The sequence below is a fragment of the Leopardus geoffroyi genome, chromosome A1, assembly GCF_018350155.1.
Source record: "Leopardus geoffroyi isolate Oge1 chromosome A1, O.geoffroyi_Oge1_pat1.0, whole genome shotgun sequence".
NCBI lineage: Eukaryota > Metazoa > Chordata > Mammalia > Carnivora > Felidae > Leopardus > Leopardus geoffroyi.
The window spans coordinates 186,198,201-186,220,656 of NC_059326.1; the positions used below are offsets into that span (position 1 = coordinate 186,198,201).

At 34.1% G+C, this 22,456-nt stretch overlaps 1 protein-coding gene across 2 annotated transcripts in view; it reads right to left on the reverse strand.

Annotated features, from left to right (window-relative positions):
- GABRG2 (gamma-aminobutyric acid type A receptor subunit gamma2) overlaps window positions 1-22,456 on the reverse strand; it is a 114,262-nt gene that overhangs the window by 59,580 nt on the left and 32,226 nt on the right. For both annotated transcript variants that reach the window (XM_045502659.1, XM_045502668.1), the window contains exons 2-6: window positions 21,844-21,995; window positions 20,195-20,262; window positions 17,653-17,873; window positions 14,564-14,646; window positions 11,015-11,152 (exon numbers count right to left, since the gene is read on the reverse strand). In XM_045502659.1, the coding sequence (XP_045358615.1) occupies window positions 11,015-11,152; window positions 14,564-14,646; window positions 17,653-17,873; window positions 20,195-20,262; window positions 21,844-21,995 (662 nt within the window). The remainder of the gene's footprint in view (window positions 1-11,014; window positions 11,153-14,563; window positions 14,647-17,652; window positions 17,874-20,194; window positions 20,263-21,843; window positions 21,996-22,456) is intronic.

A 22,456-nucleotide genomic window follows, 5' to 3' on the forward strand; every position in this document is an offset into this window, starting at 1 on the left:
GTTACGATCTCATGGTCCGTGAGTTCGAGCCCCGCGTCAGGCTCTGGGCTGATGGCTCAGAGCCTGGAGCCTGTTTCTGATTCTGTGTCTCCCTCTCTCTCTGCCCCTCCCCCGTTCATGCTCTGTCTCTCTCTGTCCCCAAAAAAATAAACGTTGAAAAAAAATTTAAAAAAGAATAATACATTATGGTCATACTAAGCACACTTGAGGGCAAGTGTTCTTTTTGTTGTAGGACACCAAGTGCCTCTTCTTTCTCCTCTCTGAAAGCCATGCCAAAGCCACTGCCTTACCTTTGCCCTCTCCTAATTTCTCATTCAGAATAAAGGTAGTTCACATCCATCCTCTCTCCCCACACCCACTGTGGGCCTATTTTTCCCATGCCAAATTCATTTTTTCAGACCTTAACTAACTCACCAACCATCTCGATGGCAACACTCTGGGCCTCTTGCCCCCATGGTTACCACTGAAGTTCTCTATACATGATAGATAAAATAGATCTGTTAATTTCTAAGTTTCATGGAATAAGAAAACATTAGGAAGTTTATAGTAGGAACTTGTGGGGACATAAATGCCCACCAGAAGATTGCTTTATAACAAAACTGCCAAATATCAGGAAATACAACACAGCATTTTAGAGGTGAAAGAAGCTTCAAATTCAATATACTCTGGGGTTTTTTTGTTTGTTTGTTTGTTTTTTTGAGACAGAGAAATTGAGGGTCAAAACAAATTATGACTGTTCAAGGTCATTCAACTATATGATAGTACAACCACAAAGACAACTCTTACATAGGAATCAGGTTTTTTTTTTTTTTTTTTTTTTTTTTTTTTTTTTTTTTTTGCTCTATATCCAGCTGTCTCATTTTATCCGGGATAATAAAGAACAGAGCTTTATTGCAGAACAATAATTGTATCAATCTTCAAGAAAGTACAACAGGAAAAAGTGTCAATTGACTATGCAAGGCTGCTACTCAGTAATGTTCAGGAAAATTGCAACCAAGCTTTTATCTGCTTAGATGTGAGCTGAAAAAGACAAATACAGACAAGACTAGATGCACAGATGTCCATCTATGTAACTGCACCACTTTATGTTTATTTATATACCAATATATTTAAGTTTATTTATTTATTTTTGAGAGAGAAAGAGAGAGAGAGTGTGTGTGTTCAGAGTGCACAAACAGGCTCTACACTCTCAGAGAAGAGTCCAATGTGGAGCTTTATCCTACGAGCCACAAGACCACGACCTGAGCTGAATTCATGAGTCGGACACTTAACCAACTGAGCCACCTAGGATTTTATTTAAAATCCATCTGCCAGGAAAGTGGATTATAGAGATAAACTGAATAAACTTAAAATTGATTTGCACTGAATATACTATATATTTATGACAAATAAATCCAGCTGTAGAATATAAAAAAGCAAGTGAAATGTAGATTGGATAGGTTCTGGCACTTCCCTGCAAATCACTGTCTATTCTCAAGCAAACATTGGCTGAATAATAGTTTCCATGTTCATTTCTTTTTGCCTATTAAAAGTAAAAACAACAGCAACAAACAAACAAACAAACAAACAAAAACTTCATTTCCAGGCATACATAAGTGCTCATTTGGGGATTATCTTTCATTTTCCCCAGTTTTCCACAGAGATATAGATGCACTTAGTTTTCAAAATAAGGAAACAGTAACAGAAAAAAGACCCAAAGCTCCAAAAATACAACAGGGACTTTGGTAAACTGGTAATGATGCACCTCACCTTTCCAGAAATGTCACAATCCAACTCTACTCAATCATGTTCAAATGAAAATGAAGACCCAGATGTTTAAGATGTAAATATGTTTAAGATTTTCACATGAAAAATTTCAGTTGGTCAGTACTGACTAAAATTAAATGAAACTCATCCATGTCTAATGATTCATGCTCTAAGCTGGAGTTGGACAAGTGGCTACCAAGTTACAACCAATGACTCTACCTCTTTGGACTAATTTCCCTGTAAGTAAAATTACAATTGGGCTTGATCTTCAAGATTTAGCCCTAAAACTTTACCTTTCTCTATCCATCTCTTTCCACTCTCAGTACTGATACTGCGAGCAAGAAATCACCAGCTAAGAAAGTATAATCATTAGGTGGTTATAATTGATGTCCATGATTGCATTGTCTGGTTAACAAGGAGCTATTACACAGCTCATGAATTACACATTGTCTTATATGTTATGTAGCTCTTCACCACTTACCAATGAAATTCCAGGTGCTTAGTGCTTTAAGTCATGTGAGCCTAAACATACTAGAAATCATGTTTGGAAACTATTCCAGTAAACTCAGCGTTCTTGACTGAAGCTTTATCTTCTAAACAAAGCCACTTATTTATTGTACTTCAATGTTCTTATAGAGCTGATAGAGAAGCATTTAAGGGCAAATCAATTCGATTTGTGATGGGGATGGAAGAACAACTGTAATTTTAAGAAAATGCTATTTTTAGTATTCTTTTTGTCATTATTCTGATAGATAATTCATAGCAAGGAAAAGCTAATTTTGGGGAAGATAAATTGGAAGACAAATATGAAAAATCAAACATTTATGATGTGACTCACCTGTTAATGAGAAGCACTGTCAATTTCTTAAACAGTGGAGATATCGATATATAAAAAAAATAATTTAGTCATGTTTAAGATATTTGTCAATTATCTTTTCCTTGCACTTTCTGACCTATTTCTGCCCTTTGGGAATAGACTGTTCTTGCTTTTCTGAATGAGATAGATTACATGAGAGGTAGGTGAACATGGTAAACAAATTCTGGTCAGCCACTGCTTATATGTCCAGCAAATTCTTTTCTGAGCTGTTTAGCACTGCAATGTGTCGTGACCTTCTTAATAAACTCTTTTTGGGAAAAAAAGTGAAATATTAAAAAAAAATTTCCTCATTGCTGTTTGCTTCCCTTTTCAGTCTCTGATATGCTTAAATTTGCATATCTATAATGCTTGAATAGCATTATTTTCTGAAAGTGCAAAAATAAGAAGAGGAAATTAGTCAATTGCATCAAACAGAGTGAAAAGAATCATTAATGAGTTTGTGTGGAGAGCATGATGTCTGTAGACTCAGTATATCTCCCATTTTTATATTTTAATACTTATTTAATATTTTACATTTATTTGGGGCAGCAGCTTGACAGGAGGGCTCTATTAGTCATATCAGTCACATGGATGAATGTGTCTTTTAAATATGGCAAAGTAGGATTTTCAATTGAATTAGGAAACACCAAAGACTTGGATAAAAATTAATGTCTTGACCTGGTTAGTTCTCATAGACTGTCACAATAAAGTATTAATCCCCAAAATTACTGTAAATAGTAGTCATACAAACCCTTTATTAGGTTTTCTTTCTTATAAGAACAAATAGCAAATACACTGGATCTGACAGTTTCTTAATTAAAACCTTATTTAGATAGTGACCAATTGGTCCACCAAGCAAGTGAATAGTATTAGCTCATAGGCAGTAAACATGCTTCTGAAAAATGAAAGGCTATCATTGCTAAATTGTTTCTCACTTGTTATTGCTATATACAAATATAATTCCTATTCTTATAAGTTAACATTTTTTTGATGCATATATATAGGGTTATTGTATGACTTCATTGCATTGTTTGTGTAATATTATCTATTTTCAAGCTTAAGAATTAACTTTTTCTTTTAATTAATTCATCTCTTTGCCTAATATGTTTATGAGAGGCAATGGGATAAAAATTTGGTATCTGGATAAATAACTCTGCTTTATTGAATATCCTTGAATAAATTATTTAGCCCCTCTAAACTTAAGTTGCTTCATGTGTCAAATAGCAAAAAAATGTATTTCTTAGAGGCTTGTTGTGAGAAATAATATGATAGCACACCATGTTGCACAGATGCTAGAAAGCCATAAGACCCATTGTTCCTTCCTAGCACACAACTGAGCTACATTTCCCAGACTCATTTTATCATCACGGGAACATACAATATTCTTGCCAGTGGAATGTAAGCATAAATAAAGTGTATCACCTTGAAGCCAAACAATTTTCCTTAGATTTCATATGACTTCCTATGCAACCTCTATCTCTCGAGCCCTGTCTCCCCACTAGGCAAGGTCAGAGCAACCTTGGAATTTAAAATTCTGATGTGGAACTTTTCAAAATGTAATATATAAATACTGCAGGGTTACAACTGAAAGAAAGAAAAACATAAAATTTTGGGTTAACATATATACCATCATATGTCACTAAAAACAAATACATGCATGGGACTGTTATTCCCCTTAAATTAAAAATCTAAAGGAGTTTGTTTCTGCATTTGACTTGCTTTGAAAACCTATTGAAAACTTGATGGAGAACATTCCAGGAAAACTTAATTTATAAAAAAAAAAAAGGCATTCCTACATTAGGACATCTATAGTGTAACTGTGGTGACGTCAGAGGTTCTGGATAGGTCTAAGAACAAGGATTTCAAAGAAGCATCTAGTAAAATGCATTCATCTTATTATAAGCAAGGAACTTTCATCCCAGAGATGGCTATTCCTGGTCCAGCTCTCTTTACGTTATTCTAATGTTTTCTTCTATTGAAACCAAACTTATTTTTTTTTTCTAAATCAAAGCTTAAAAATAAAATAAAACTCAATTACTATGAAGTTTTCCATGGATTTATTTTAAGACATTACATTTCTTCAACTAGTTTGAAAGTATATTTTTGACTAAAATGAACTCACAGCTTATTGTGACCCAAAGTCACAGGAGACTGTGAGATGAACGCACAGTTATTTCTCTCCTACCAACTAGGTTTCTGAATTTTTTGGTTTATTTCAACCTCTTCAGAAAAAAAATACTGTTAACTTGTATCTTTTTTCCCCCTTTTCTTTCCCTTAAAATAGTTCACCTCCATTATGAGTAAAGTTTTCAAAAGTGTCTCCCTGGTTTGCCAAAGACATCTAAATTAAAACACATCGTGGAAGGTGGGAGCTCTTCTTTTTTTTTTTTTTTTTTTTTTTCTACTTGGATAATTATTTGACCAATACATATAGGCTGATACAGGTAAAGAAGGTTGGATTTGAGCTTGGTATTAAATAAGGAATATAGGACACAAAGACATGAAGTACGTATTACCTATACAGAACACCTCAGGGGGTTAAGGGTATGGGGGAAGAATAGTGGTCAAGCTTTGAAGGTATAGGGTAAATTTTAAATATTTTAGAAATGAAGCAATGAACATGGACTCTATCCACAGAGCTGGTATTTCTAAAATTGTAGTCTGACCGGTACTGTTGGAAAGTAAGGTAAATTGAGTGATACAGGGACTTTTTATTTTAATATTTATGTATTTCTTATAATAGAAATTAGGAAAATACAATAAGCACATGGAATCCTAACCAAAATGGTGAATTAAAGACAAAAAAAGTAAATAATATCTAATGTTCATGGGTTCACCAAAAAATTTATGAGGATTTTCATGAAATACTGAAGTTTGGGGGCGCCTAGGTGGCTCAGTCGGTTAGGCGTCCGACTTCAGCCAGGTCACGATCTCGCGGTCCGTGAGTTCGAGCCCCGCGTCAGGCTCTGGGCTGATGGCTCAGAGTCTGGAGCCTGTTTCCGATTCTGTGTCTCCCTCTCTCTCTGCCCCTCCCCCGTTCATGCTCTGTCTCTCTCTGTCCCAAAAATGAATAAATGTTGAAAAAAAAAATTAAAAAAAAAATAAAAATAAAAAAAAAGAAACACTGAAGTTTGCATCCTAAAGAAAATATGGAAGCTTTCGTGGTATTCTAACATGGGAAGAATGTGATACATTCTTTGTGATTCAGAATGATGGCACTTGGATCACAGATTCTCCTAAGAAACTTATTTGCCCACTTTTGTAGCCCACACATCAGGATAAGAACATGAAGGAAAAAAGTTCTGCCTGATACTAAAAATCATGTAGATAATTTGGTGAACTGGCAATGGTAACATGATCAGAAAGAACAAAGTCTTCTACTTTAGAGTAAACAATGAGTAATGAGAATATACATAATAGAATTCTGCACTGCTTATTAAATTGAGAGAAATTTTGCAGGTTTATCAATATAATTGTCATAAACAATCAATTCTACAATTGCTACTCATCAACAACTCTAAGCAAGCCACTATATTAATAACATCATGGGTACAAAGATGATTAAAAGAAGTGAATTTTGTGAAATTTGTGATTTATTGAAATGAGGGGGCAGAAAGGGGTAAATAAAAAGTGCCCAAGTCCTATGATCCAGCAATTGCACTATTAGGTATTTACTCAAAGGATTAAAAAAAAAACCGATTCAAAGGGGGTACATGAACCCCAATGTTTATAGCAGCATTATGAACAATAGCCAAACTATGGAGAGAGCCCAAATGTCCATTACTGATGGATGAATAAAGAAGATGTTGTGTATGTGTGTATATATATACACACACACACACACACACACAATGGGATATTACTCAGCCATCCAAAATAATGAAATCTTGCCATTTGCCCTGATGGAGATGGAGCTAGAGTGTATTATGCTAAGCGAAAAAAGCCACTCAGAGAAAGACAAATACCATATGATTTCACCCAGATGTGGAATTTAAGAAACAAAACAGATGAACACATGGGAAGGGGAGGGGGAAAAGAAAGGAGGGAAACAAACCATGAGACAGAGGGGGTGGGGAGGGGCCAGATGACTGAGGGGTATCAAGAAGGGCACTTGTGGTGAGCACTGGGTGTTGTATATAAGTGATGAATCACTGAATTCTAACTCCTGAAACCAATATTGCCACTGTATGTTAACTAACTAGAATTTAAATCTAAATAAATAAATAAACAAATAAATAAATAAATAAATAAATAAATAAATAAATAAATAAAATTAGTAGGGAAAAAAGTGCCTTAAGCAACACAAAGCAGAAATTATGTCTTCATAAAGTGGGTGAAAATGCTCTGAGGGAGAGTTAATGGAATGATGACGATGATGATAATTATTAATAAGAATATCTTCTATTACAGTCTTTTCTGTGTGTCAGAGAAAGTTTTAAGCATTTTTAATTGAGTGTATTACTTAATCCTCAGAACAACCCTGAAATATTGGTGATACTGAGCTTAAATATATTAAATAATTTATACAAGTTAATATTCAAACTTGAGCTGCCTGACTCCAAGAGTACACATTTAAAAATCGCTCCATGTTGTTTTGATGAAAGGTAGTAAAGACCTCGTTGAGGAGATGCTATGCTTTTAAGCCTTAAAGTCATAAAGAAAGTAGAAAGGATTTGCGAAGCCATTCAGAGAAGAAAAATTAAGATTCAGTGTGTGTATAGGATTGGCTATTTATATTCAGAAAAATATAGTTGGATTAGTTCTGTCACAAGGTGGGAAATTATAGAAAACAATGTTGGAAAGTTCCTGAGAACAAAAACTTGTGCTTAATTGACCTACTAAATTCTTGAAACATGGTGAAAGTTGTGTTTTCAGAAGATCCATTAGACCACAGTGGGAATAAAATAGCATAATAATTAAGAGCACAAGTCTAGGAACAAATCACTTGAACTCATAGCCCAGGTTTTGTAACCGATCCCTGCAGTAAATGAGCCTCTAGAAGTCTGTTTCCTCATCCACAGTGATACCTTGGGTGTGATGTGTAGGAAATTGGACCATGGCTATGAAAATTCAACTAGGTTGTTTGGATAAAAAGTTTGCTACAGTACATGTAGTTAGTGCTCAGTAAGCGCTAGCTTTTATGATTAATGTGTAAAAGATAGACTGTGGAAGACAGAGACTGACAGCAGGGACATAACTTAATAGGCTACCAACACAGTCCAGATGGGAACAGACAAATCCTGAACTAGGACAGGGGCATTGGCAACAGAAAAGAGGACAGTTACACAAGATGCTTTAGAGGCATAAGTGCCTTTGTGATTCATTAGAGGTGGGAGGTAGAGACATGACTCTAACTGTTCACGCCTGGCTCACTGAGACAATGATGGTGCTATTCCCAGATGCAGAGCAATTATAAAGACATGATGGTTTGGAGGAAAAATCATGGATGCAGAATCTGTTTTGATATATTGACTGTGAACTAAAGATGTTCTTCAAGTCATATCCATCTACCACCAAGGCAATATTATTCTCAAGTATGATACAGATGTGACTGTGGGGAAATTAAGGTGGGAAATTAAGAAGGTTCAGGTGTTGTGAGCAAAGGTTGTCACTGATGACATTGAATTACATGGTGAGAAGATTCTTTCCTGAGAAATGGTCCTACTCTTCTGTTTACATCAATGAAATGTTTTACTTTGGTGCCAGCTGCAATTTCCCATTTCTCAAGTATCTTTCCTTCCCTCATTTTCAATATACTCAGTCTGCAGAACACTAATATATGCACTTAAAATTTAAGAACATTTGTTCGCTTTTCATTGTATTTTTGCATCAAATTCTATTGTGTCAAATGCTTCTGCTTTTTCATTATGGCCCTAATATGAACTTTCTTTTTAAAAATTCATTTTACTAAAAACAATAATGAATCAATTTAAAGAAAAAAATACTAAGGAATCAGCAGTATAGTCACCACTTGAATATAATAAAATCATGAGAGGTGGGCTTGAATGAATGAAGGTTAGAAAGCCTTGCAGTAAGCTAGGTCAGATATTAGGCAATATTCCCACCCAGTTTTGACCAAGGCTTCTTAAACTGATATACATTTATGGTAAGTCTAGGAGAAAATCACATTGTAATAATGTATTTAAAAGGAGTATAAATTTAAAAGGAGTATAAATTTAAAAGGAGTATAAATTTGATCTGATAATTTCCCAAGAAAGCTGTTTTTATAACTTCCTTGTAGATATTAACTAGTTGTAAAGCTCTGCTTTGAAGGTAAGAATGGCATCAGAAATCAAACAAAAGGTCATGCAGAAACTTCAAGTCATTACAAAATCAACTGTCATGAGAATCAGGCTGCCTCTCAGCATTGGTGTTAAGTTTCCATTCAGTCCTTTCTCTTCACAAATACAACTAAGATGGCGCTGCACACAAAATACAAACCAACAAGAGCAGGGAGTGAACAACAAGACCAACAGGGAGGCTAACCACCGTATTAAAATTCACAAATGATGCAATCAATTTATTCATGCTACTCAGTATCAAATCTGATATCAATGCAGCCTTGCTTTGATTTCCCTAGGAAGATTAATAGCTTTGTGACACCTTGGTAATATTTCTTGCCATGCTTTAAATAAGTAGGTCGTTTTCTTCTGGAAATATCTCATAATAAACAGTAAATACTCTAGATCATTCTCAAGATGAAATATTGGGGAGGGAATGATTTAGGCCCTATGATATAAAGCCAACACTTCCCTTACCACCATTTGGTTTTAATGCCCCTCCAGGCTCAAATGACTAAAAAGACTGGCTAGTCATCAGTTTTGGGGTTCTGTTTTAGGGTGCTGGAGCAATTACAGAAATATGAATATACAACACAATTTAATGCCCAATTTCTCATTCTGGAAGCATGCAGACTTAGAAATTATTTTTACACATGTTCTTCCTTTCACAGATGGAAAACCAGTTCTAAGGCAATCCTAAATCTTTTTTAGGGACCAAATAAAAGACTGTTCTAGTACTTGATGTTCAGGATTTGCAGTGAATAAGGGAACAGAAGGCCACTTTTCAAAAATATACTCAAGCATTTCTTTGACCTTCTTTTATATTCTTTTTGCAAATTAAGAGAGTTGGAGAAATATGCAAACACTGTTGATAATAGTGTTAAGACCAGATAGTTCTTTGATTTGGAGAATGATGGTTATGAATATATAATCTTAAATTTCTATTTTTGCATAGGTCCTTAACTTGCTTCTCTATGTATAGCAGACCAAGACCTTATTCCAAATTAGTCAACACAAAAGTATATTCTATGAATTTCAGGGAAAAAACTCAGGTTTGTGCAAATAAATCAACAGAAAACAGTTCAACTCACAGGAATATATATCAAAATACATGTCTTAATAGACATTAAGCTGAGAACCCATCATTTATATTTGAAACTGGGACATATCAAACTCACTTAATTTTAAAAGGAGTAGCTGGAATAATTTGCTTGGAGTATGTACTCAACATTGCAGAGGGTTTATACTGGCCACCCAGGAGACAGATATGGTCTCTGAAATAGGCTTAAATTATATCACATGGGTTTTCAAATAAATTCAATTAATGCCATTGAAATCCATGATACTTGTTGTAAAAATAAAGATTTTTAGTTTCTTTTAAGAAATCTGAGCTCCTGACCACGTTAGGTCCCACACGCACTTGTATTAGTAAAAGCTACTATGTATTGAATGCTCACTAAGTTCCAGGTATCATTCTAAGCACTCTTCTTTTTTGTTTTTTTGTTTTTTGTTTTTTCCTTTATACACACAGTATGCCTGTGAAACAGGTTTTTTGTCCACATTAGTTATCTGGGAGATTTAATCCCTGAGAAATTCGGTAATTTTCTCAATATCTATAGCTAGTAACTGATGCAGTTGGGGTTTGAAACGAGGCCTGTCCCTTATCCATAATAGAGCCAGTTCAAAAATTTAAATTAGTGAATGCGGAATCAGTCCATATCCATTATGATCACATTTCTGTACTTGCAGAAAGTTAATTTTCCCTGTGTGATTACTTTAAATGCTGCTATTTTAATATACCATAAAACTTATTTCCTAAAAGAAACATTACACCTACACCTAATAAATATTGTCTGCTTTTAAAATAATTGCTAGTCATTTTTGGTTAAAGAAATTAAGCAAATAAGTTACTAATCCAATTTTAATCCATTTTGCTTCAAACTGATAGAATCCATTTATATTTATCTATTATGCTAGAATACCAATTATAATTTTCTCTGGTAAATTAAAACACTTCATTTAATTTTCTGCATATCATTTGTAGACAGGTATTGAAAAGTCTGTGAAGTATTTATACCAGAATATTAACTCTGGAAGGGGTCACTCAAAATTGCTTTCAAGAGCATCTTACCAGAAGTTGTCTTCACTACTTCAGTGGTATTTCTTAGTCCAACAAATGAAAACTGATAAAGCCTCCACGATCTTGTGTCACCTACTTCAACAGAACTACGCTTCCATTGGTAGACAATTTCTTCACGTGGATAGCCATCTGCCATAAGATGGAAAAGCACATATTTAAAATTATTTATAAATGAATGTATGTAGCAACCACCTTCCATAACAAGACACTGAGGTGAGTATGAGAGAGATGGCGTTTTAAGTTAGAAAAGGATCTTGAACTAAAGAGCATCACAATAGAGGAAATAAATACATGACATCTTATCCCAACAAGAAGTTAAGAAGTCATAAGGTCAAGATTACCCTTGAAAATAACTTAATTTGCATAGAAGATATGCTATACATGTTTTCGGATATACTATATGCATGCTTTACATTGTCTGAGGTAAGATATAAAAAGTATCCAATATATGATAAATAGAATAGCACATATGCAAGATATTATTTTATGATGATGAGGAGTAAACAAGGCAAGGTTTTGAGAGTCTTGCAGAAACAGAAAATAATGAAAGAGGAGACTCAAATGCCTCTCCAGGGTATGCCCTTAGAGTGAAAATAACCTCAACTATTTACATTATTCTCTCTCTCTCAATTTGTTGGGACTTCATTTTAATACATGCAGAAATCTACAATTAACAGTAGTAAGTAGTGGGACGCCTGGGTGGCTCAGTCCATTAAGCATCCAACTCTTGATTTTGGTTCAGGTCATGATCACACGGTTCATGAGTTTGAGCCCCATGTTGGGTTCTGTACTGACAATGTGAAGCCAGGTTGGCATTCTCTCTCTTTCCCACTCTCTCTGCCCCTCCCCCCCCCAAACTAAATAAACTTTACAAAAAAGTAGTAAGTAGAAATGCCAAGGGGAAGATACCAATGAGCACTATGTAGATTCTGAAGAAGTTAATTATGTTCAGCCAAGAGAACAGAAAGCCTTCATGAGAGAGGTAGTGCACTGATTATGTAGAGATTATCAGTACCATTTGCTAGCCATAATACCCTAGACAAATTTCTTTGTTTTTTTTCCCTCAATTATTTGTTTCTTTATGGAGATGATGGTCGTACTTATTTCATGACTGATGGCCAATGTATAATTGTTGAGTGGATAAACATTATGAAGTAAATTATAGAATAAACTCTGTAGGGGTGCCTGGGTGGTTCAGTCACTAGATCATGCAACTCTTGATCTCAGGGTTGGAAGTTAAAGCCCCATGTTGCGTGTAGAGATCACATAAAAATAAAATCTAAAAGAAAAGTATAAACTCAAGTAAAAACAGATAGATAGATGATAGATAAATGATAGATAGATGATAAATAAAACTAGACATCATCTCAACTATTTATGAACTAATAATGCTATATAAGTCTTAATTTTGGAGGCTGATTGACTACCTGGAATAGGATTCCTAACGTGTTCCCTTTTTCTTTTCTTTTGGTCCAACTAGGCTTGTGTTGTGTGCTTATTAACTAAGATGCAAGAAAAAAGAAAGCATGATCCCCAGACTGGCATGGAGAAGGGGTAGGGGACAGGATGTGTTGAACCAAGAAAAAGAATAGTAATGTTAGGGAACTCCCTATGGAGAACATGTTGATGATTTAACTTTTTTGATAGCAGTAAGAAACATTAAGTTGTGTTTGGGTTCAGAAGACAAGTGTCCATCAGTGACCTAAAGACACAGAAATCACCAGCTCTAGATTTTATCTGACTCAGAAGAGTAGTCCCAGTTGAAAAAATAATAGAAAAGAAGTCTCATCTCCTAAAGCTTGGGGAGGATTTTACTTAAAAATATTCCATTCTTGGATAAAGTAAAACATATGAAATAAGATTTATAATGGGAAATTTTCTTTTTTTAATTTTCTTAATGTTTTATTTTATTTTTGAGAGAAAGAGAAGCAGAGCATGAGTTGCGGAGGGGCAGAGAGAGAGAGGGAGACATAGAATCTGAAACAGACTCCAGGCTCTGAGCTGTCAGCACAGAGCCAGATGTGGGACTCAAACTCATGAACCCATAAGATCATGACTTAAGCCAAAGTCAGGCGCTTAACTGACTAAGCCACCCAGGTGCCCCCATTTAATGGGAACTTTTCTAAATAGATATGATAGATAGTGATATTTTTCCTCTAGTTCCTTCTGGAATTTATGTAATGATGAACAGATGATTGCTGCTTTCATCATTGATTTTTTTTCTTTTTGAAAGGACAGCTATTATTATTTAGTTGGTTTGTATGGGTCTCTGTCACTCCCTGCCTGGGAAATTCTACTTATAGAAATATAAACTTAAAATTCATAATAAGTTTTTCATTCTGCCTAGTATCCATAGTTGTCAGACCAAAAATAAGAAAGAGGTGAGCAACCTAACATGGACCTGAACGATTAGTGAGGCAAACATCTGGGGGACACTGAAGCTTGGGTTTAGTTCAGGCAGGAAATTATCTATGAAGCTTAATTTGTATTATAATCATCACAGATCATTTTGCTATATAATCTATTGCCTGATAATAATAATAATTAATAGAAATAATAGAGATTTTTACTGAATCCTATTGTGTGTGAGGTAGCATATCAAGCATTTTACATATATTGCATCAACAAAACAATATTGTGGGAGGGCACATCTCAAAGTCTCTGCTGGGCACCTGAGATTGTGGACTCACTGAAAGATTTAATAATTTGCTCAAGTCTATAGTGATGGAGTTGGGATTTGAACTAGACCCAAAAGACACCAAAAATTAGTCTTTTATTCACTGGTAGATAACTAGTTCTAGATATTATTCAAACTCCATATGAAGTGGGTAATTTTCAATTTTGCTACCTTTAATGCATATACTGAAATCAAAATAAGCAGATGATACTGTAAGGGAGAGAATAAATAGCAAAGATGCTGCTATTCTCTTCTTCTGAGCCAATTGGGGGCAGGTGGGAGCCGGGAAGAAGGATGTAAAACCTACCATTATAACTTTCCAGTGAGTTCAGGCCTGGCTTTACAATCCTTCTTGAGAAAGGTGTCTGGGTGGGGCATCTGGGTGGCTCAATAGGTTAAGCTTTGGACTTCAGCTCAGGTAATGATGTGGGGCCTGTGGGTTTGAGCCCCACATTGGGTTCTGCGCTGACACCTCAGAGCCTGGAGCCTGCTTTGGATTCTGTGTTTCCCTCTTTCTCTACCCCTCCCCTATATGTGCACTCTCTCTCTCTCAAAAATAAATACAAAAAAAAAAAAAAAAAAAAAAAAAAAAAGAAAAATATCTCCAGGCAACCACTGTGAATTTATTAAAAATTTATGCCCCAGTGAAAGCTACTTGTAAATTCTAATAGAATAGATCCTTTTTTGCAGGAAATCACTCTAATAGGGTTAAGCTGGTATTATGATGAAAGTAACTGTCAAAATCTTCAAAGTCAACAACATTGCTTGTTTCTGCATTCTCTAGGAGTATCCCAATTAGTTGGCATTGCAATTAGGAAACTGTTGGTGAGAGAGGATACAGAATACAGAATGAGATTACTTACAGCTGGAAAACTCCAAGGGGCAGGAATGTTCGTCCATTGGAAAATTGTGCAACTGCAATTGGCACTCTGCATCAATTGTCAACCTAAACAGAAGGATATGAAACACAAATAGAAAGAGTTTAGACACAGTTTTAAGAATGTACATGAATGCAATTTTTAATGACTATTCTTCATCTTTGTTCCTGGAAAATATATCTCATATTCCTATTGATAATTCAAGGTGATTCTCCCTGAAGAAACCCACCAAGTCCAGAAGAAAATTACTTAAGACTTAATGTAGTCCATTCATTTTCACAGAACAAACAATAGGATCTCATTGGCTTCAATTCCATTTTTTCCAAAATTTATGACCACATAATTTTTTTGGCAAATTAATTGCACACATGAAATTGCTTGGTGAATATATTTAACTTAACAGAACAAATTGTTTTAGGAACTTAAGCTCATTTACTGTTTGCATGTAAATTAATGCTGATAATTCTCAGATCTTATCTGCTAATTAAAGCAGAACCTTCTTTCTGTTTGTAAGTACTTGGTAGCTGTTAGATTTAAATTACTATATGTGAGTTTTAACATACTTATATTTCACAATGGAGTATTATGCATTCTTATAATGGAACACTATGAAGCCATTAGACAGGATGTTACAGAGTAGAAGAATACTTAATAGCAAACAAGAAATGTTAAATACACATATACAGACATGTTCGAAAAATGTTTGCCAGTGAACCTCAATTAGTTTGCATCTGGGGTGTTTATTAAAGTTACAGATTTTCTGGATCTCGATATAGGCTAGGATTCTAGGATGGAGAAATTTAATGGAGTCCCAGATGTTTTGGACCATCTTTGGACAAGTAGGAATATACTCTAAAATTGTAATGGCAGTGGGTTGATTATTTTTAAGATTTCTTATTTGTTAGCTATATTTCTTACAAAGTACAGAGAATAATCTTGAACTAATAAAAGTATTATTTTATAAATATTAATTTATTTTAAAAGATTTTATAACTCAGCATAATTATTAATTGGGGAGATTTCATTTTTCTATGGTATAATAGAGCAACTACTGATCTTAAAATATAAGTAATAATTATTCAGCCTTTAATCATCTATGTGACACTGGGTATGATAAATTTTTCTCTCATTTAATAGATGTTATTATCACTTTAATGTACTTTAACTTGTTCAGTCACAAAACTAGCAGCACAGTTGATATTTGAACCCAAGATTATTTGTCTCTAAACCTGAAGGTTTTAATCATTGTCATTCAATAATTATATGCTCTTCCAAAGAAAAGGTTTTATTTGTAAGTGAAATTATAATTAATTTGATATTTTATTATTTTCAAGTTAAACTGGAATTATTAAAATTGAAAACAGCTTTAGAAAGATTGCAGATACAAAAATAGATACACACATATATAATCTGTGCACACACAAATATTCATAACTTATAGACTGGCAACAAGAATAAAATCATCTCTATAGATTCACAACTCATTCAAACTTTGAATCTTACAAGTGGAATTTTTGAAGTAACTTCCATAATTAAATATTGGATAGAGATTCTGCAAGTTATTACAAGTTAAAAAATGACTATAGTTACGAGGACAATAAAGGGACTTGAGATAGTGTGAGTGACTCAATTTTGCAAAAGCTAGACTGAGCTCTGATTTATCAAACTTTGATTTCCACTAGATTCTAATTTCAATCACTACCTTATCTCTCATTTAATGAAACCCATGATGAATACAAACTATATGCAATGAATTTCTTTTGTAATTGTGGCCATTTTTCCTAGTTACTGATCTTGGTGGGGGAATGTGTCATGAGGGTGGTGGTGCCTTATTTCCAATAATCTCCATAAATTCCTACCTAATTCCTCTAAATAAAAATGTAACCAAGTAAAAACATTAAACTTACTAATAAAGCTTTGAGATATACCTTCTAGCATCAAGACCCCTGCAACCAGATAGCTGCCCTTAAGTCATATACATAGAAATTCTGGAGAGCTGCCCTAATTCATATTGATAGTCAAATAGAGCTAAGAACCACAGTCAGATCTGTCTGGTTCTTAAGTTTATATACTTACCTATTATGATGTTTAATAATATACTTTCACCCATTTGAAACCTCAACATAAAAACATTTTAAATGCATGTAAGTAAAAGGGGCGCCTGAATGGTTCAGTAGCTTGAGTGTCCAAATTCAGCTCAGGTCATGATCTTGCAGTTTGTGAGTTCGAGCCCCACACGGGGCTCATTGTTGTCAGGGCAGAGTCGGCTTCAGATCCTCTGTTCCCCCTCTCTGCCCCTGCCCCGTTTGCACTCTCTCAAAAACAAACATTTTTAAAATAATAAATAAATAAGTAAATAAGTAAATAAATAGATAGATAGATAGATAGATAGATAGATAGATAAAAATAAAGTGCTAAGATAATGGCATACAGGAATTTAAGTAGAAAATCTCCCAAAAGTTATTTCATATTTAAGTTCTGAAAATAAAAGATACCTCCTGCAACTTATCCCTAAAGAAGTCTATTCCCAAAATAGCCAATAAATTAAGTCAAATAGCCTATCAGTGTAGTGGGGAGTGGGTGCTGTCAGATAGAATTCATTGTAGTTACTTGCTATTGTGCAGAAAAGAAAAGGAGGTACAGGAGATCTCCACACCAAAATTTCTCCTTTAGCAATGGTTTCCTTGGAAACAGAGACATTTCCAAGCATAACAACTGGAGATCCCAATGGTAACTGTGTTTCAGTCTCCTTATTTTAAAGTATCAGGACACACATGCAAAAGCCAAGGCAGGCACAAAGATCAGGTAACCTTATGAAGTCATGGGACATTTCATGTCCGTGTGAGAAAACAGAGTTCTTACATTAGTCAAAGAAATAAGTTCTACCTATGACTTTGCAAAGCATATTGAAAACAGAAAGAAATACAAATTTTGTACTACCACATACTGTTTTGATCAAACATGCACACCCTGATGTAGGTTTTAAATTTCTTTCATTCCTCTTGTCTCAAGAGAGTGTGGGTGATCTTTCTTTTATTCCTAGAGATTCCTCTTTTTGTTTTTCAAAAGAATACCTTAAAGTGTAGAGCACTCGGCCATCATTCCAAATTCTCAGCATCCTATTAGGGGTGGTTATCCAGTGTGCATCAGCTTTCTTGGAGTTTCTGAAGAAAGTGTCTGGAATCCAGATTTTCCCTACCATGTTGCTATTCAATCGGAGGACTTTAATGGTGCTGTTAAATTTCAGACGTCTGTCATACCACGTTTGAGCAAAAAATATGTCAATTGTATATTCCTGTTTTTTTTTAAAAAAGAAGTGAAATAGAACATTTTAAACACAGAATTGTAATGTAGAACATTTGTTTGTATTTATCATTTGTATTCTCATTACCAACATAAAGCAAAGGTACTCTGGTTTTAATTAATTTAAAGAAGGCAAAAGCTTTGCTAAGGAGATACATCCATCTTTTATAGGCAAATTGATAAAAAAAAATAGACCTGTTTAGATGAATTCTAGCAAAAGATCATAGTTGTAATATAGTCATTTGCATTCAGTGTCTGTACAGCAGTTTCTCATGTTACTTTGGGCCAGCTAATTCTTTGTTGTGGGGGCTGTGTTGTGTATGTTCGAATGCTTAGTAGTAGCATTCTTAGCCTCTACCCACTAGATGCCAGTAGCACCAACACCACCACCCCCAACGCAACCCCCTGCATATTGTGATAGCTAAAAATATCTTCAGACATTGCTACATGTATCTTGAGGAAAACAATCACCTACGTTCAGAATCACTGCTAAAGAGTGAACAAAGTCCATAATACTCAAAACAGTCCTCAACTGGAGCTCTGGAGAATGGCTCAGTTGCCTCAAAATAAAATTGGGATCTTTAAGAACCTGCTGTGTTAGGTAGTGTGAAGATGGAAAAGGAGAATTCACATAAAATCGTTTTGGTCTGGCAGATAGCAAAAACCAAATGCAAGGTAACTTTTAAAATATTTTTACTATTATAGTTGTCCTTTTCACTAATAACAAGGAAATTAACCCATTAAAAATAATTTTTACTAATGTGCTAACTCCATCACAAAGCACATTCACAAAGTGCTGTGATGAGACATGATTCTGTAATGACTATGCTCAAGTATACATCACTAAATTGGCAAGTGATTGACCCTACTTAAAGAGAAGTAAATTTGATGTGAATTCAGACCATTAGACCTGGAATCTGAACACCAAAGTTCTGGTTTGTCACATTTAGATATTATTTAACATTATTTTATAACAATTTCACTGATGCCTATAAATGAGAAAAAACTCAGTGTTCTTAGAATATGAGAGCTGAGTGTTGGGAATCATCCACATTTCTTGTCTAATACCATCAACCAACCACCACTTTATAATGAAGAACACACATAAAACAGGAAGGTTACCCAAAAATACATAGCCTGTCAGGATCAGACTAAAATCTTCTTCCTTTGCCTCACTTGCATTGCTCTGTGTGATTTCTTTGCACCTCCTGCTGAGGTGTCTCACTGTAACTGACTACATTTCCACTGGCCTAAGCCACATAACACTTTGTTCCATATTTGTTGTCTGTAAGTAGTAAGAAAGGAACCTATCTTATGAAATTCTTTATCAACTAATTAGTGACGTACCAGTAGATAAAGTAATTAAATAATTCTAAACTACATTTTGGCAAGAAGCATGCATAAATAAATAAATAAATAAATAAATAAATAAATAAATAAATCCATCCCACAAAAATAAAATCTGTTTTTCACTGAACTGGCATTTCATAAAATGCGATCCTGGGATAACAATTCTGGGGACTAGTACTCCCGAAGTTAAAAGTTCTATGTTTAAATAAACTACCCATATAGCTTCTTAGATATTTACATTTTACATTAGAATGCTAAATATGCTGAAAATTTTATTTATAAGGAAGAAAACTGTTGGTATTTGTTTCATTGTTAAACAAACGAACTTACTTGCTTGGAGTATGTAGGTGATATACTTTATCATCACTGTACATGAGAACACTTAAAGTTTCTCATCTCTCTGACTCAATAGAGTGTCCTTATTGCTAGCTTGATAAACACCATTTCAAAATTATAGTATCACTAATATTATGTTAGGTTAGGTATTATGTTATAGCATGTTCTACTCTATTCTATTCTAGACTCCAATCTAGTTTCTTAGGTCAGATTTGTGCAGAAAGAATCATATAATAATAAAGCTACATTTATCATTATATCTAATTCACTATTTTCTCTGATAAATAATTCTAGTATGAGGCAAACTCTGTTCTCTCTACCCCATCATTTTCCAAAAACTAGTGGAACACTGTATTTTATTTTGTAGTAACAAGTACTCACCAAGTAAGCAATGATGGTTGAATTTTAAAAGTATAACATATTTACAAAAATTAATTTGTACACATATGATCACATTTAAGTCTCATAACAAATTATAAAAAATAATTATCTTCATATTACAATAAAAAAATCTGAACGACTATCTCTCCCTTATGGATTTTTTGTTAGCATATTCTTTGCTATTTTTATGATACCACATCTCCTCTCTAATATGTTAACAAAATTGACAAACCATTAGAAACTTACCATATTAATAGCATTCACTGGACCGATGCTGTTCACATACATGTCTGTGTGAATTAACGTTGGTTTCACTTTAAAGAGAATGATAAAGATATGTGAATTAAACATTTTAATGTTTTAGTCTGTATTATTCTAGAAATAGATTAATTTTGCCACATTAGAAGTGATTTATTCACAACTAATTTGGTGTCGGTGACTAATTTATTACATTTAAATAACTATTTACTTTCAAAAAATCTCCTTTTAAGCACGTAAATGCAGTAACTAAGCATATTAGAGTTTTGAAACTGATTAACCTTTAAAATTACATTAAGATGAACAAATAAGAAAACACTGCTTAGATTTTCTTTAGCCTTCTCTACATATCGTGAATTTTACCATTTTTCTTCAAGCCCCAGAATCTTTTGGGCATCATAATCTGACTTGACCCATGTAGAAAAAATAACTACTTAGTGATCTAGAAAAACTAAGCATTAGAAACACGAAGTAGACATTTAGTGCAACAAATATTGTAAGTTTCTTTTAAAATATTTCCCTCTGTTGATTCCTTTCATGACCACTTAATTCTCATACACTTCAGCCAACACAAAATCAATCTTCCTAAATGATTTACTCAATCGTGTGACTCATCAAATAATATGAGGAAACCATATGGAAACTCAATACACACCTATTTGTCAAAGATGAATGATATTAAAACTCATGAAGTATTTCATCCATGACCAAATGGATGTGCTCCATTTTCATTTAACAGTTAATGAACAAGGATTCATAATATCCTGTACTTCAAGTCAACAAGTACATTTTCTCTCATCTTTATCCACTTTCCCTGAAAGTGCCATGCCCTAATTTTCTGTGTTGGATTGAATTCTTCAGTAGTCCCTGCATCTATGCCCCTGCATTTACTCCAGTGAGGCTACTTCTCTGCCTCTGAATTTGGGGCTTGACCATCTGATTTGTGTTGGCTAATACTACACAGATAACTGAGTACACAAGTTCTAATCCCAAGCATTAAGCCTTATGAGCTTCTACTTTCTGTCTCATTCTTCGTGTGTGTGTGTGTTTTTTTTTTTTTTTTTTTTTTTTTTTTTTTTTTCATGATAAAGATACTCCTGGCTAGTCTGCTGCTCCCAGGAGTAGAATGAGAATACAGTTTTCTTAAATGAGCAGCCCTAACCTGGCTTAGTTTAGATTAGACCACCCTTGGCAAAACGTTAAATAAATGCTTATTACTATATGCTACTGAGAGTTGTGATATTTTATTTCACAGAAGTACGTAACTAATATATCCTTTCTTCTACTATTATTTTGATATTACTTCATAACATTTTGATATTATATATACATATAACATATAACATTTTGATATTACTTCATAAATCAATTGTCACATTTCTTCTACAGCCTTTGTCTAAGATGTCTAGGAAATTTTGAATTTCTAGTTCTCAGGCCTCACTTGAAGATCATCTTTCTTCATTTTGCATTTATCAATGCCCTCCCACCTCCAAGCCTGAATGCTATTTATACATTCTGTATCCATCTTTACAACATATAATGATCATTTAAGTATTTCTGATTATTAAAATATGCTAATTTTTTCTTCCTAAGTGTTTGCCTCTGCCTGTGCCATATCACAAAATATTTTAATATACCTCCTATATCAGGCCGAAGTTTATTGTCATATCCTTCCAGGAGGTTATTTAAGATGACAGTGACATCCCCCTCAGGAACTTTTGGAGTCAAGACCCATGTTTTGTTAGAAGCATAATCTTCATAGTCATCGTCAGATTTTTGGCTGGTGAGGCTAAGAAAACAAAAATATTGGTCAGGAAACATATAGACTACATCCAAGAGGACTTTTACTCACAGACCACTGCGGAGAAAGGAGAAATGAAACAGAATTACAGGAAGGTATTACAATGGATGAAAATGACATTTTTCACTGAGGGTTAGTCTAGCTAATTAAACTGCATAAATGTAAATTAAAATGTATTAAAGTGTACTCTCCAGTTTTCCAGAATGCTCCGTCTTCCCATCTGTAAGTATATTTTTGCCTTTTCCATAGTTGATTTTCTTCCTGTCTACCTGCCCAACGTCATGAAGGACTTATTAAGAAAAAACAATTTTTGTGAATGCTTAAACTATTTTAAGTAATGCTTAAATGATCATAACGTAGTTCAAGAATTCAGATGTAATGTCTACTTCTTCCTCCTCTACGAAGTTAACGTGCTCCAACCTATTAATGAAAGTAAGAGACTGATAATT